A 15,571-nucleotide genomic window follows, 5' to 3' on the forward strand; every position below is an offset into this window, starting at 1 on the left:
CCGTCACTAATCTACCCGGATACCAAAAGCGGGTGAAATTTGATTGGTCGAGCAGAATTATTTTTCTGACTGGGATTATTGTGATTGGACGCGTTTTCCTGGTCTGCCCAGTTACAAAACAGATGAATTTATCTCACAGAATCTGCATAGCAACAGCTGGAAGCAAAACTACTGCAAATAAACATTTTTAGAAATATTTTATTTTATTCTTTATTTACTCTTTGTACTACAGTGCCAGTTTAATAATATAAAAATATAGGAACATCTTATTTTATGGATTAAACATATCTGTACGTGTAGTAAACATATTATACCGTCCAGAGGAAAGCAGACGATTTAACAGGCTACAAGTTTATTTCATGGTTTTAAATCCACAAAAGATGTGTTAATTTCACTTGTGTCAAACACCCCTTTTAATAACAGTACTATCCAACTGGAGGTAATACGTCTATCTGATGTGTGTTAGTTATTTAAAGTCATATTCATCCGTACAAATAAACCCAAGAAACAAGGCTTTTTTTAACATTTATTTATCACATTTGTTTTCCATTATACAAAAGTTACAGTGAACAGCAGAAAAAAAACTAAACTGGGATAAAGCAGGTGTTTTAGACTGAGCAGAGAAACAGCGATGCTTCATCGGTCGCAGCTCGTCTTCATTCGAACCCACTGCGGAGGAACGGGAAGAGAAACACAAATTAATGCAGAACAGACATATATAGACCCTAAATATATAAACTCAACTGTTCGCCTAGTAAACATCAATGTACTTATTTTAATTTTCAGATAATTACTGTCCATCGTGCTCAAACCTTCAACAAACAATCCTTAATCTGATTCTGAGCAGCGTTTAATGTATTTAAAGTGTTTAAGTTATTCTACATACACACTAGGGGTGCAACGATTCACCAAATCCACGGTTCGGTTCATACCGCAGGTTTCCCCGTTTCCCCAGAGAAACACAGAGAGAGAGAGAAGTTATCTGATATTACGTTAAGCGGATACGGCAGATCTCTTACATTACGGAGCGTCAGTGAACGCACCACTGCAGATGTCACTCACTAATGTTAGTTTCGGTTTGGACCCACATGCGGCGCACTTAAAAACTGAATCACGGGTGAGTTTATGAAACGTACTGCTGATGGAGAAAGTCAGCAGAGACACACAGAGGGAGAGAGAGACAGAAAGAGGCGGAGCAAGAGGGCGTGTTTGCTGTGAGTGACCAGAGGTCCAGACTAGGTGTGTGTGTGAGTGTGGGGAGAAGAGAAAGGGAGCAGATTAAAGTAGTAAATAAACAGTAACCTAGAATAACCAACTGTCAATACAAATACGATATAGGCGTACACCGCTACCACCCCCACGGGCCGCCGCCACCGCCGCAGTTACACTGTCTTAACGAGAGCTCAACGGTCCAGAGAGCGAGTGTGTCGCGGTTCTGTCTCTCGGATCCCGACACGAGACCGTAGACTTTTGTGTCGCGATTTCGGTCTCAGTTTCAGAACCGTTACAGCCCTAATACATACACACGTATTAGTAACAGCTAATTAAGGCTTCGTTCCATTTAGTGGAGCAGAAACTTTCTATTGAGCCAACGAGCTCAACAGCAGCTCCCTGACTCTGTTTGGATGAGTCCTGCAAGAACGCAGCACAATGGATAGAAAGATATAGTTCTATAGATTCACAGGTAGAAATAAACTATATGACTTTAGCTCGTGTTTCTAGAGTTACGTGTTGTTATGGATGATATTGATCAGAATACACTGTATCTTTATTGATTATTGATCAGTATACACTGTATCTTTATTGATTATTGATCAGAATACACTGTATCTTTATTGATTATTGATCAGAATACACTGTATCTTTATTGATCATTGATCAGAATACACTGTATCTTTATTGATTATTGATCAGAATACACTGTATCAGTATGGATGATATTGATCAGTATACACTGTATCTTTATTGATTATTGATCAGAATACACTGTATCTTTATGGATTATTGATCAGTATACACTGTATCTTTATGGATTATTGATCAGTATACACTGTATCTTTATTGATTATTGATCAGAATACACTGTATCTTTATTGATTATTGATCAGTATACACTGTATCTTTATTGATTATTGATCAGTATACACTATCTTTATGGATTATTGATCAGTATACACTGTATCTTTATTGATTATTGATCAGTATACACTGTATCTTTATGGATGATATTGATCAGAATACATTGTATCTTTATGGATGATATTGATCAGTATACACTGTATCTTTATGGATGATATTGATCCTGTATTGACAGTCAGACTGTGGACATATGACGGCCTTTAGCTCGTGTTTCTAGAGTTACGTGTTGTTACGAACACGTTAGGAATTGTTAAAATGTGATATTTCTTAAAGGGAGTTTGGTGCAGGGAGCTTTTAGTTGGATTCAAACTGCTGATATGGATCATTGTTAACGTTTAGTCTCCACTACAGAAACACTAGCTAACTGCTGAAGGCTGATCAGGTTGATTGATGCTTTAATAATGGGAGTATTGATTACTGATCAGGATCATTATCAGCTGTAAACGGTTGCCCTTTGTGTGTGTGTGTGTTTTTAAACTACCATCAGGAGGACGTTGAGAGGAATCTGCTGTGACCTTTGACCCTACCTGACCATGTGAGCGATGTCCCAGTTGGTTTCAGAAGACAGAGGACCAATGATCTCCACGCCCTCTTCTGTTACTATGGCGATCTCGTGCTAAAACAAAAACACAACATCAGGTCAACAAAATAAAAACAACTCTTTAAATTTTATTACTTTCACTTTATCCTTTAACACTAAACTTTCCCACAGTCTGACAGCGACAGTGAACTCACCCTGTTGTAGGAGCGAGCGTCTCTGTAGTAAAGCACTTTGAGGCAGCGCTCCACCAGGTCCCGAGCCTCCTGTTTGGTGATCTCCACCTTGTTCTCCAACGCCTCCCTCATCAGGGGCTGCACACACACACACACACACACACACACACACACACACACACACACACACACACACACACACACACACACACACACACACACACACACACACACTTCCTGTCAGACACAATACAAGCTTTGAGCTGCAGAGTCCACAGAGCTTTCAACCAGGAGGAGAACTCACCTGAGCCAGGTATGCTCCAAAGCCTGTGGCCACTGTGGGCGCCTCATAGGCCACGCCCAGCTTATCCACGTAACCCAGGAAACTAGAAGGAGAGAAGAAGATGGCCGACCGGTTAACCATAGCTCCCACAATGCGGTTCAGTTTGAACAGGAAGCGGCTCCCACCTCTCGCCGTTGTAGAAGCCTCCGATCACCACCGTGTTCCACAGAGGATTCATCTTGCTGCGGCGGTTGTACATCACTCTGGTCAGCCAGGAGTGGACCGCCTTCGGGCTGTAGCTGTGACCGTCACCCAGCAGCTCCTCGTCGATACTGACGGACAAACAACCAGACGGACACTTAGCATCCACACAGAGCAGAGCTACACATTCAGGTTCTATTCCAGCAGCTTACACCATCTGCTCGATGATCTGCTTGAGGTACTGGTAGTCGGCGTAGTCCCCCGACGCTCCCAGGATGGTGTTACCGTTCACCTGAAACAGAACAGAAACTGTCAAAGCTGCACGTTTGTGTTTATTTACAACCACAGCTGACGTTAGGACCGTCACCTTCATGAGGCGCGAGATGTTCCTGAAGCGAGCCAGAGAGCCGTACGAGCCCAACATGTCCGCCGCGATGATGACGCCGCCGGTGAACTTCACGCCGAGCACCGACGTCCCGGTTACCATGGGGTTACTGCGGGGGGACAGAGACAGTTGTTAGCTCACAGCTGGACAACACGAGGCTTTATTCCCCCCACCCTGAGGACACCCCCCCCCCACTGAGGACACCCCCCCCCCACTGAGGACACAGCGCTCACATCATCAACACTGTCGGAGATTAAAGGTCAGAATTCATTTCTGGGTAATAGGACATAAAGAGAAGGAACACACATTAAAGTCTTACTGCGCAGACTAAAGTTAACGGTGACATTATAATTATTATATAATATTATAATGTAGCTCTACTGTACTGTAGGATATATTTCCCCTTTCCCCTGGACTGAGTGTAAAGTAATAGACACAGAGCCTGTACTGTAATATATAAATATAAATATAAATATATATTTATTGTCATTAACTGCTTTAGTGAATTTACAAATAAAAGTTTCTGCTGTTCCAACAAACTCATTTAGATGTTTGAGATGTTCAATAATGATCATGATTAATCATTACACTGATCACAGTATTGATCTTAGATCAGTTATTGTTTATGTTCACTGACGGTTCCTGACAGCGGCTAGTTAGCGCAGCTAGCTAACAATTAGTCAGCACAACTGAAACAAACTAAACAAACTCCGATATTAATAATCTATAAGTGATCAATAATCCCTCAGGTCTTCTGTTGCAGTTGGATCAATAATCCCTCAGTTTCTACTTTGAGCTGTAAAAGATTTAAACCGGTTTAGAGTCGCGGTTAGCTTTAGCATCCGCAGCTAGTGTCTCCATGATGATGCAGCACTGCGGTGTTTCCGGTCCAATGTGCGGGTTGTCCCCGCAGCGGGTTGTCCCCGCAGCGGCTCACTCACAGTGTGTGTCTGACCGGCCCGCAGGATGTGCTCGACCCGCTGCTGCCGCCGGAGAACGAGTGAAACTGTCCCGGCTTTGGTCCGTTCTCCCAGAAACTCAGCTTCATTCCGCACGACTCCATGTTGAATATCTGCAGGAAGTGACGACACAGCGTCTTCTTGTTGGCCTCGGCCGGTGTGACGTCACAGATCGGTGCTGTACCGCCGCCTGCTGTCGGGAGGCCGCAACTGCACCTTTAAATGACCCGTTTAACAATATTAATGTATTTATAAAATATAGAAAGAGAACATAAATAAATATTAATCTATAAACAGATTAAACACAATATTCCAAAATAAAAGACAAAGCACAACAACCAAACTGGATCTTTCATATTAATATATATAATATATAATGTTGGTAGATCAGTTATTTATTTAACATATACGCTCCATCTGCCCGTTTATGTTCATAAACTGCTGTACGGTTTATTTCATATTATTTGAGGACATGTAATCTTACTATAATGGACAAACTCCATAAATGTACATTTATTGGTAGAAAACCTTAAAGGAGTTCAAACAATACAGCAATTAACAGTATTAAACTTAAATTTAACAGTTTCATTTATTCAATAAAGAGTAATAAATATAAATATCTCTGAAAGAATTCTTTGTATTCAACAACATCTGTCTTTCTAGGTGAAAAAAAGGAGATTTTCTTTAAATAAGCAGTAGTTTTATGAACAAAATATTTTTTAGGCAGGATGTAAAATTAAAGCTAAAACTGTATTTCAGAATTCACTCATTTTCTGCCTTTCTTATTTTACAGTTTTTCTTTGTACCATCACCGGCCTTGACACGACCAGCAGTATCGAGTATTTACCCAGAGTAAACATGGTTGTTTGTTGAGTTCTCCCAAATATTAGACTGGCAGACACTCTGGAACATCCCATAATCAAAGAATCAAAATAAAGCAGTGGTTCCCAACCTGGGGTCGGACCCCACTACGGGTCGCCAAAGCTTCACAGGGGGGTCTCAAACAGTAACACATAATGCTGGTTCAGTAATACAATAATAACAACAACAACAACAATAATAATAATACAAATAATAATAATACTAATAATAACTAAAATAATAATAATAATAATAACAACAATAATAATAAGAACAAGAACCTACTAACTCTGACATTTTGCTGATAATACTTTGACTCTTGGTGAAATCTTTAATGTAGGAAGGAAACACAAACATCAGGTTTCAGTATTGGCTTTTATTTGATTTGTTATTGATTGACTGATTACTGATTGTGTCCGATCGACCTCTTCACTCAGGGATTTTCAAGCTTCTCCGCCTCTTTCTCAGGACAGAACTCTGCGAGGAGACAAGAGGACGTTATTGATTATCTTTATTTGTAATGTGTGCTGCAGATCCACAGAAATACTCCCGGGGGGTCCAGAGGGGGCAGACTTCCACCCCTCTATCCGCCCCTGCCTCCACCAATCCACATCAGTCAATACAACTTTATCTGTACAGCCCGTTTCAGACAGACAGAGGACAGATAGTGAGACAGAGTGAGCGGAGACACAGACATATAAAAACTACAAACGTCACTGAAGAGATTAAAGACACAGAACAAAGATTAAAATGACAGATTCCAGTTATTCTGTCAACAGGAACTGACCTGTCTACCTGTCTACCTGTCTACCTGTATACCTGTCTACCTGTCTACCTGCCCACCTGTCTACCTGACACCCGCCCACAGGAACTGACCTGCAGCTCCGTCGTAGATGAACGGTTTGTCGTGAGGGAATCTCAGACACTCAGCCAGCTTCTTGTTATCACTGTGGGACGCTTTCAACTGCTCCACATCCTGATGCTGCCCCTCCCTCCCTGACACACACACACACACACACACACACACACACACACACAGTGAGGTGAAGGTGTTACAGTAATGAAGGAGTAAGGTTCCAGGATGTAAGAGTGTGTTTACTGTAGCTCAGCAGGAAGTTGCCAATGTCTCCTCTGTAGACCATCATCAGACAGTCGGAGCAGCTCACAAAGAACTCCACTCTCCCAGGGTCATTGAACTCACTCAACACACCGTCCTTGTGGAACGCTAACACACAAACAACATGTCAACAACAACAACAACAACAACAAACACTTAAACTCAGAATTCTGACTTTAAAGTCAGAATAACAATGCTAATATTAATAATTCTGACTTTGAACTGGACTTTATTGTCAGAAATGTGACTTTTTTTACTTGAAAGTCAGAACTCAAATAAAGTTTTCACATGTGGTCCTAACTCTCTTCTGTAAACAACAATAACACAACAATAACACAACATACTGAATACTAATATTCTGTGTGTCCTTCTTTGCCTGTGTTTTTATTACAATTATTATTACTATTATTAACAAAATAATTAAATTATATCACCGAAACAAATTATTATCGTCACTTTATGGTTGATAAAAAATGAAAAACATTCGTAATGACAAAGCAAAGAAACTGCGACTCACAGCCGCCGACGCTGCGCAGAGGAGCAGCAGAGTCGGAGTCAGAGGGCATCGACATGTTGATGAAGTACTTAGTGCACGACTTATCCCTGAAAGTGACACAGCAGGAAACAGTCAGACAACACAACAACCTGCTGACTCACACCGACAGGCTAACGTCAGAGTTAGCTTCCCAGCAGTGTGTGAGCACTCACTGGAACATGTTCCTCTCGTTGTAGACGATGGTGGTGTTGTCAGGGAGGAGTCGGAGCTCGATGACGGAGCTGGTCAGATTTTCCAGCAGCTCTGTGGCTTCGAGGTTGTCAGAGACGGACCAGACCAGAACCCAGGTCCCAAAAACCTGCAGGAGGAGGGGGGCACAGTCAGACTGGTCTAAGGCTACCAGTGAGAGAGCAGTGATGTCACACTGTCCTGGAGTACACCTGCACATCACCACAACCGGGGGGTTCGACTGATCCTCGTACAAATACTTACTATTTAATAATATTAATATTTAATATTTACTAATCTCCATAAAGTCAGAATCAGTGTTTCAGCTCCTCCAGTTTGGAACACAGCCTCCGAGCCCCTCAGGAGTTCTGGATGTCTGGTCTCAGAACCAGGCTGAGCAGAAACAGACTCACCTTGTCCAGGTCTTTTGGAGGCAGCGTTACGTTCAGACCGCCACAGTCTTCGGGGCCCGGTGCTGCTTTGGTGCCGAGCACCGCCAGCAGCAGCAGCAGCGTCGCTTGGTTCACAACAGTCATCGTGCTCTGGGACAGAAATGGAACGCACCCCGCTCTGTGCTCAGTTTATAAAGGCCTCATCAGTTCAAAGTGTGTGTGCTCAGTGCGTCAGCTGACTGAACCTTTGTTTCCATCAGCGTCTGCTCAGGTTGAGTTTGCTTTATTTACAAAGTTAAAAGGTTAAAAGAAGATATGGTTGCTGCCTGAGGTCGGACAGATCGATGTGCTCGCCTCATTTCTGCCTCTTTACAACAGTCATCAATGTCTTCTGGACCGTCCTCTGGACTCCAGAGAGGAAGTGGGTGAAAGGAGGATGTTAGTGAAGCTGACATCCATCATGGACAACACCTCACCCCCCCTACATGACACTGTGGGGTCCCTGAGTAGTGTTGTGGAAATTTCTCTGCTGCTGGTGAAGAATGAAATAGAGAACTTCTGCCGGCCAACAAGGTTTTTATTTTCTTTGCAAAGAAAAGGTCAATCAACACGCGAGCGGTCAAAGATGAAGAAAGACCCCGAACATGGGGAAATCTAAACATTTATACCTGAGGACCACCTCTTTCACACCCCTTTGTCTGCTGTAGGGGTCTGGCCCTCCAGGAAGTGCTTTCACACCCCTCTGCCCACTGCAGGCATCAGGGCCGACCCCCTGCTGGTGTGTTTTACATATGAGGGGTCCTGCAGGATCTTGCATTCAGGTGCAAAGCCAAGTCCAGACATCACAATCTACAAAACACAAATTGTATATAATACAATTATTATTATTATTATTAACAAAATAATTAAATTATATCACCGAAACAAATTATTATTATAATATTATAATATAATATAATTATTATCGTCACTTTATGGTTGATAAAAAATGAAAAACATTCGTAATGACAAAGCAAAGAAACATGTTACTGCGACTCACTGCCTGAGGTCATCGACATGTTGATGGAGTACCGAGCGCACGACTTATCCCTGAAAGTGACACAGCAGGAAACAGTCAGACAACACAACAACCTGCTGACTCACACCTGACAGGCTGCTTCCCCAGCAGTGTGTAAGCGCTCACTGGAACACGATCCTCTGGTTGATGGTGGCGGTGGTGTTGTCAGGGAGGAGTCGGAACTCGATGACGGAGCTGTTCAGGCTTTCCAAAACGTTCCTGTCAGAGACGGACCAGACCAGAACCCAGGTCCCGAAAACCTGCAGGAGGAGGGGGGCACAGTCAGACAGGTCTAAGGCTACCACTGAGAGAGCAGTGATGTCACACTGTTCTGGAGTACACCTGCACATCACCACAACCGGGGGGTTCGACTGATCCTCGTACAAATATTTACTTTAAAGTCTCCATAAGGTCAGAATCAGTGTTCAGCACTACTTTATAGCTACTTATAGAGCTAATATGGTCTGTAGCTAGGTAATTGTGATGTTATGAGTACACTAGGTCAAGAACTCCATTACCCAGCATGCCACAGTAGTAAGGAGCATGTGCAGGAGCCCCGTCTGCCGGGTGTGGTATGTAGCCATACGGGTAGCACTGAACTGTTGTTATGTGCAAGTTGTCAAGTAAATATGAAAGACCAGCTATCACACCTCGTCTGCTTATTATAAGTTCAAGCAAGACAACACAGTAACGAGTTAGGTAATCTACATCAGTTGTTAGCTAGCTACTTACATCTGAAAGCTATTGTTAGCAAAATGCTAGCTAACTAACAATTGATGTAAATTAGCTAACTAATTAGCTAGGAATTTGCTAACAATAGCTAGCTGTAACTAGCTAGCTAGTGACTGATGTAGCTTAGTTAACAAGGTAACTAACATTTTGCGTGATAGCAAAACGCTATGTAACTAGCTACCAAATCTATGTCAGATTATTAGTTTTCCCTCTGACGTCCTCCGACTGCTCAGCTTCAACTCTCTGAGTTACAGTTTCCTGATGGACAGATAGCTTTAGCTAAAGCAGCTAACTGCTAACTAACTGTATCTTCCGTTAGCCAGTAACAGAACCGGGCTCAGCAGCCGGACCAGGTAGAACACAGCCTCCGAGCCCCTCAGGAGTTCTGGATGTCTGGTCTCAGAACCAGGCTGAGCAGAAACACACTCACCTTGTCCAGGTCTTTTGGCGGCAGCGTTACGTTCAGACCGCCACAGTCTTCGGGGCCCGGCGCTGCTTTGGTGCCGAGCACCGCCAGCAGCAGCAGCAGCGTCGCTTGGTTCACAACAGTCATCGTGCTCTGGGACAGAAATGGAACACTGTGCTGTTTACACTGATACAAACTGTATTTGGACAGTTTACCAATGCTTATACACTGATAAACAACATTTATTCGACGTTTGTGTCGTGAAAACACTTATTTTACTGTTTTAATTATCATGAGATCTTTAATCAGTGGATGAGTCAAAGTCAGTTTAGAGGTTTTCCAGGAAAAAGTTCAAACTGGGTTAAAATCCAAAAGGACAAATGTACTGACGCCCACACAGAGTGGATTACAGTCTGAAGTTGTTCAGTGGTTCCAACCTTTATCCTTAAGGGACCATTTTTCCTATTTTATGGATATCTTATAATCAATAACTGATAAACTGAACAATGAACACAAACAGTGAACTGAAGTTTGTGTAAACCAGAGATTATTTCCTGTGAATATTGATCAGTTTTTCTGATATTTTAATAACGTTTTATACAATCTTCTGTCTGTATTTTGTTTTTTATTGTTTAGTGTTTTATTCTCTCTGATATTTGATGCCATAATACAGTTTGTGTTCAGCTCTTCAGAGTTTAGATATTAAATAATAAACTGTGATGCGATTAAGTTAATTTAACTCAGAAAAATGGTTAAAACAGTTTAAATTGAAAATATTAAGAACATTTTTAACTTTTAAGTAAAAAACATTCTTGATAAGTTTTACTAGGTATTTTTTTTTGCAATAAAAATAAAAGTTTCAAAATAAAGTCAGTGTCAGTTTAAAATGACTAAAGAAAGTATTTTTACTTACTTTTACTCGTTTTACAGTGTAATTGTAATGTTTATTTTTACACCCCTTTAAATCAAGAAGGCGTTGCGACCTCCTGTGAAGCTTTGGCGACCCCCGAGCACAATGAACCCCTTTAGGTTTAGTCCTAGTCCACAATTAACTCGTATTCGTTAAAATGGAGTTAAGTAGGAGTCTAGTGGAAAGTGGTAGTCCGGACTGGCTGGTCTTGCTGCTGTATTTAAGGTGGTAAATGAGATTGAATGAATGTGGGAACTGGTTGCATGGTGAGAAGGATCCTAGTTGAGGGTTAGAAGCAGGACGTCACAGCAGCACAAAAAGCCCAAGAATGCCAGAAGGAACGTGGATTCTCGGACCTTATCGATGTATTAGGATGAATAGCTGAGAGGAGATTAATAGGAGGAGGAATAATCTGAAGGATGGTCCATGTCAGTACGTTAAGTGAAGGAAAAGCTATGAGAGGCATGGGAAGCTTTGAAGCAATTCCATCCAGTCAGGTGTGATGAGAGCGCAGGAGAGCGACTGTTAAAGACAGCGTGTTGTGAAGCAGTGAGCAGATTTTCCAACTGCAGTCAGCTGAAGATGGTGGCTGAAAGCGGCGGGACTGGAGTCGGAAGAGGGTCGGTAACGAGAAGTAAGAGTCCGTCAGCGATGGTGTGTTTATGTTTACATAAAAATCTAATAAAAATTAAAACTAACTCCTCAGTAGCACAAAATAAGAGAATGAAATGTGGGCTGTTAAATATCAGGTCTCTGTCCTCTAAAGCTGTTCTAGTGAATGAATTAATATCAGATTATGATATTGATTTACTTTGTCTTACTGAGACCTGGTTGTCCCACGAGGAGTATGTTAGCCTAAATGAATCCACCCCCCAGTCATATTAATACTCACATTCCTCGAGGCACAGGCCGAGGAGGTGGAGTAGCAGCTATATATGATTCGAGTGTTTTAATGGACCCTAAACCTAAACTAAATTATAATTCATTTGAAAGCCTTGTTCTTAGTCTTTCTCACCCAAACTGGAAAACACTGCAGCCAGTTCTATTTGTTATAGTGTACCGCGCTCCTGGACCGTACTCTGATTTTATATCTGAATTCTCAGAGTTTTTATCAAGTTTAGTTCTTAAATCAGATAAAGTAATTATTGTAGGTGATTTTAATATTCATGTGGATGTTAACAATGACAGCCTTAGTAACGCATTTATATCATTAATAGACTCAATTGGCTTCTGTCAGAGTGTAAATAAACCAACTCATTGTTTTAATCACACTCTTGACCTTGTTTTATCATATGGCATTGATATTGAACATTTAATAGTCTTCCCACATAATCCTTTCCTATCTGACCATTATTTAATAACTTTTGAATTCATACTATTAGATTATAAGCCATTAGGCAAAACTTCCTACAGCAGATGTCTATCTGACAGTGCTGTAGCTAAATTTAAGGAGGAGATTCCTTCAGTGTTTAATTCAATGCCATGTCTGAATTTAACAGAGTCCTATAACAACTTTAGTCCCTCTGAAATTGATAATCTTGTCGATAGTGCTACAGGCTCACTACGATCAACATTAGACTCTATCGCTCCTATAAAAAGGAAATTATTAAAACATAGGAGACTAGCACCATGGTATAACCACCAAACCCGCCAGTTAAAACAAATAGCTAGAAAATCTGAAAGGAAATGGCGCTCTTCCAAATTATCAGAATATCGCTCAAATTGGCAAGATAATCTTAAAATTTATAGAAAGGCCCTCCGTAATGCCAGAGGAGCCTATTACTCAGCACTAATAGAAGAAAATAAGAATAACCCTAGGTTCCTCTTCAGCACTGTAGCCAGGCTGACAGAGAGTCACAGCTCTATTGAGCCACATATCCCCATAAACTTAAGTAGCAATGACTTCATGAGCTTCTTCTATAATAAAATTATTACTATTAGAGAGAAAATTAATCACCAACTGCCATCAACAGTTATCAGTGGCTCTCCAAGTTCAGGGACTTCTGTCAATGTAAACTTAGATATATATTTAGACTGTTTTTCTGCTATCGATCTTCATCAGTTAACTTCAATCATTTCTTCATCGAAGCCATCAACCTGTCTATTAGACCCGATCCCAACTAGGCTGCTTAAAGAAGTTGTTCCCTTAATTGGCACTTCTTTACTGGATATGATTAATCTTTCTTTATTATCAGGATATGTACCACAGTCCTTTAAAGTAGCTGTAATTAAACCCCTTCTTAAAAAGTCTACTCTTGACCCAGGGGTTTTAGCCAACTATAGACCGATTTCTAACCTCCCCTTCCTCTCTAAGATTCTGAAGAAAGTAATCGCCAAAGAGTTGTGTGACTTTCTACATAACAATAGTTTATTTAAGGATTTTCAGTCAGGATTTAGAGTTCATCACAGCACAGAGACAGCTCTGGTTAAAGTTAATAATGACCTTCTGACTGCTTCTGACAATGGACTTGTCTCTGTACTTGTATTATTAGATCTTAGTGCTGCATTTGACACCATTGACCATAATATTCTTTTGGGGAGACATCAAATTGGCATTAAAGGAACCGCACTAAGCTGGTTTAAGTCATATTTATCAGATTGCTCGCAGTTTGTACATCTTAACGATGAATCTTCAATAAATACTACAGTTAGTCATGGAGTTCCACAAGGTTCTGTACTTGGACCAATACTATTTACTTTATATATGCTCCCTTTAGGCAACATTATTAGGAATCACTCCATTAACTTTCACTGTTATGCAGATGATACGCGGTTATATCGATCAATAAAACCCAATGAAATTAATCAATTATCTAAATTACAAACATGTCTTACGGACATAAAATCCTGGATGAGCTGCAATTTTCTGATGTTAAACTCAGAAAAAAACGAAATTCTTGTTCTTGGCCCCAAAAACCTTAGAGACTCATTGTCTAAAGATATAGTCACTCTAGATGGCATTACCTTGGCCTCTAGCACCACTGTCAGGAATCTTGGAGTTATCTTTGATCAGGATTTGTCATTTAACTCCCACATAAAGCAGACCTCTAGGACTGCCTTCTTTCATTTACGTAATATTAGAAAAATTAGACACATCCTATCACAGACAGATGCAGAAAAACTAATCCATGCATTTGTTACTTCAAGGCTGGATTACTGCAACTCTTTATTATCAGGTTGCCCCAATAAGTCCATTAAAACGCTCCAATTAATTCAGAACGCTGCAGCACGAGTACTGACAGGAACTAGAAAAAGAGATCACATCTCTCCTGTACTAGCTTCTCTGCATTGGCTCCCTGTAAAATGTAGAATTGAATTTAAAATCCTCCTCCTCACCTATAAAGCTCTTCATGGTCAGGCCCCTTCATATCTTAAAGAGCTCATAGTACCCTATTACCCCACTAGAACATTACGTTCTCTGAATGCTGGGCTACTTGTGGTTCCTATAGTCTCTAAAAGTAGAACAGGAGCCAGAGCCTTCAGTTCCCAAGCTCCTCTCCTGTGGAACCAGCTTCCAGTTGTGGTTCTGGAGGCAGACACCCTCTCCACATTCAAGAGTAGGCTTAAGACATTCCTCTTTGATAAAGCTCATAGTTAGGGCTGGATCAGGTGAGTCCTGAACCATCCCTTAGTTATGCTGCTATAGGCTTAGACTATCGGGGGATTTCCCATGGTGCACTGAGCTCCTCTCTTCCTCTCTCTTTATGCACTCATTCATGTCCCATTAATGCATGTTACTAACTTCACTTCTTCCCCGGAGTTCTTGTGCTTTCTCGTCTCGCAGGTTCTCATGGATCCTGGTGGAGCCTCCTGCCATGGTCCTGCTTGACTGCCATTGCCAATACTGTTGTTGCTGTGCACCTGTCTGTCTCTCGCTCTCTCTGCCTCTCTCTCTCGCTCTCTCTCTCTCTCTCTCTCTCTCTCTCTCTCTCTCTCTCTCTCTCTCACCCCAACTGGTCGAGGCAGACGACCACCCACCTAGAGCCGGAGGATCTGTCCTAGGTTTCTGCCTTTTAACAGGCAGTTTTTCCTTGCCCTTGTCGCCAAGTGCTTGCTCATGGTGGTACTGTTGGGTCTCTGTAAATGTTATAAGGAGTTCGGTCTAGACCTGCTCTATTTGAAAAGTGTCCTGAGATAACTTCTGTTATGAATTGGCGCTATACAAATAAAATTGAATTGAATTGAATTGAATTATGTCCTGGGATACCTGGGGAGGGCTGAAACCAACCGTGAACTGCATTGTGTCTAAGCAGTGGGACTGTCCCTTGTTCATCATGTCCACGACTGTTGTTAGAGTGGATGTGACCCCAGAGAATAGCTGCTATGATAACTGGGTCTCCTGGTTTGGTGATGTGGTCGTTGTCGTTCCTGGATGAGAGGAACTGGTGCCACAGTTTCAGCTCCATGTTGTTTGACGGAGGAGACCAACTTTGGGGATGATGAGGATGGCGTAGTTGTGGTGGCCGAGCAGAGAGAGAAGTTTGTTTTGTATTGTGTTAAAAGGAAGTTAAATTAATGAATCTGTTCTAAAACTGTACATTCACATTTTGTGTTGTGCATTAATATATTCTACTTTTCATCCTGTATTTGAGGAGGAAAATGCGAATCTGTTATTCTGCTATAACACCTGAACTTCTGCTCTGGAGATCAATAAAGACACAACTTATAACTGACTTTGTCCTGGATTATAT

At 41.5% G+C, this 15,571-nt stretch overlaps 2 protein-coding genes and 1 long non-coding RNA gene across 5 annotated transcripts; 1 reads left to right on the top strand and 2 right to left on the bottom strand.

The window, feature by feature from the left end:
- Positions 1-169: 169 nt before the first annotated feature.
- psmb4 (proteasome 20S subunit beta 4) lies at positions 170-4,830 on the bottom strand. Its single transcript, XM_051390959.1, has 8 exons — positions 4,664-4,830; positions 3,705-3,831; positions 3,550-3,629; positions 3,322-3,468; positions 3,158-3,239; positions 2,875-2,991; positions 2,667-2,755; positions 170-669 (listed from the first exon to the last, which is right to left on the bottom strand). The coding sequence occupies exons 1-8, from the start codon at positions 4,783-4,785 to the stop codon at positions 657-659; spliced, it is 777 nt and encodes a 258-aa protein (XP_051246919.1). The 5' UTR covers positions 4,786-4,830; the 3' UTR covers positions 170-656.
- A 1,068-nt stretch (positions 4,831-5,898) lies between these two features.
- LOC127358083 (saxitoxin and tetrodotoxin-binding protein 1) lies at positions 5,899-10,159 on the bottom strand. Of its 3 annotated transcripts, none has more exons than XM_051390983.1 (6): positions 9,995-10,159; positions 7,368-7,513; positions 7,177-7,262; positions 6,642-6,767; positions 6,419-6,538; positions 5,899-6,019 (listed from the first exon to the last, which is right to left on the bottom strand). In XM_051390983.1, the coding sequence occupies exons 1-6, from the start codon at positions 10,115-10,117 to the stop codon at positions 5,976-5,978; spliced, it is 645 nt and encodes a 214-aa protein (XP_051246943.1). In that variant the 5' UTR covers positions 10,118-10,159; the 3' UTR covers positions 5,899-5,975. The 3 variants fall into 3 exon arrangements, with proteins under 3 accessions (XP_051246943.1, XP_051246944.1, XP_051246942.1); XM_051390984.1 differs by lacking the exon at positions 9,995-10,159 and adding an exon at positions 9,123-9,207 and having other exon boundaries at positions 7,368-7,543; XM_051390982.1 differs by lacking the exon at positions 9,995-10,159 and adding an exon at positions 7,797-8,108.
- On the top strand, positions 7,471-10,135 carry LOC127358152 (uncharacterized). The gene is made up of 2 exons (XR_007882381.1): positions 7,471-7,543; positions 9,123-10,135. It is a non-coding gene; the product is annotated as an uncharacterized LOC127358152 (long non-coding RNA).
- Positions 10,160-15,571: the final 5,412 nt, after the last annotated feature.

The sequence above is a fragment of the Dicentrarchus labrax genome, unplaced genomic scaffold (assembly GCF_905237075.1).
Source record: "Dicentrarchus labrax unplaced genomic scaffold, dlabrax2021, whole genome shotgun sequence".
NCBI lineage: Eukaryota > Metazoa > Chordata > Actinopteri > Moronidae > Dicentrarchus > Dicentrarchus labrax.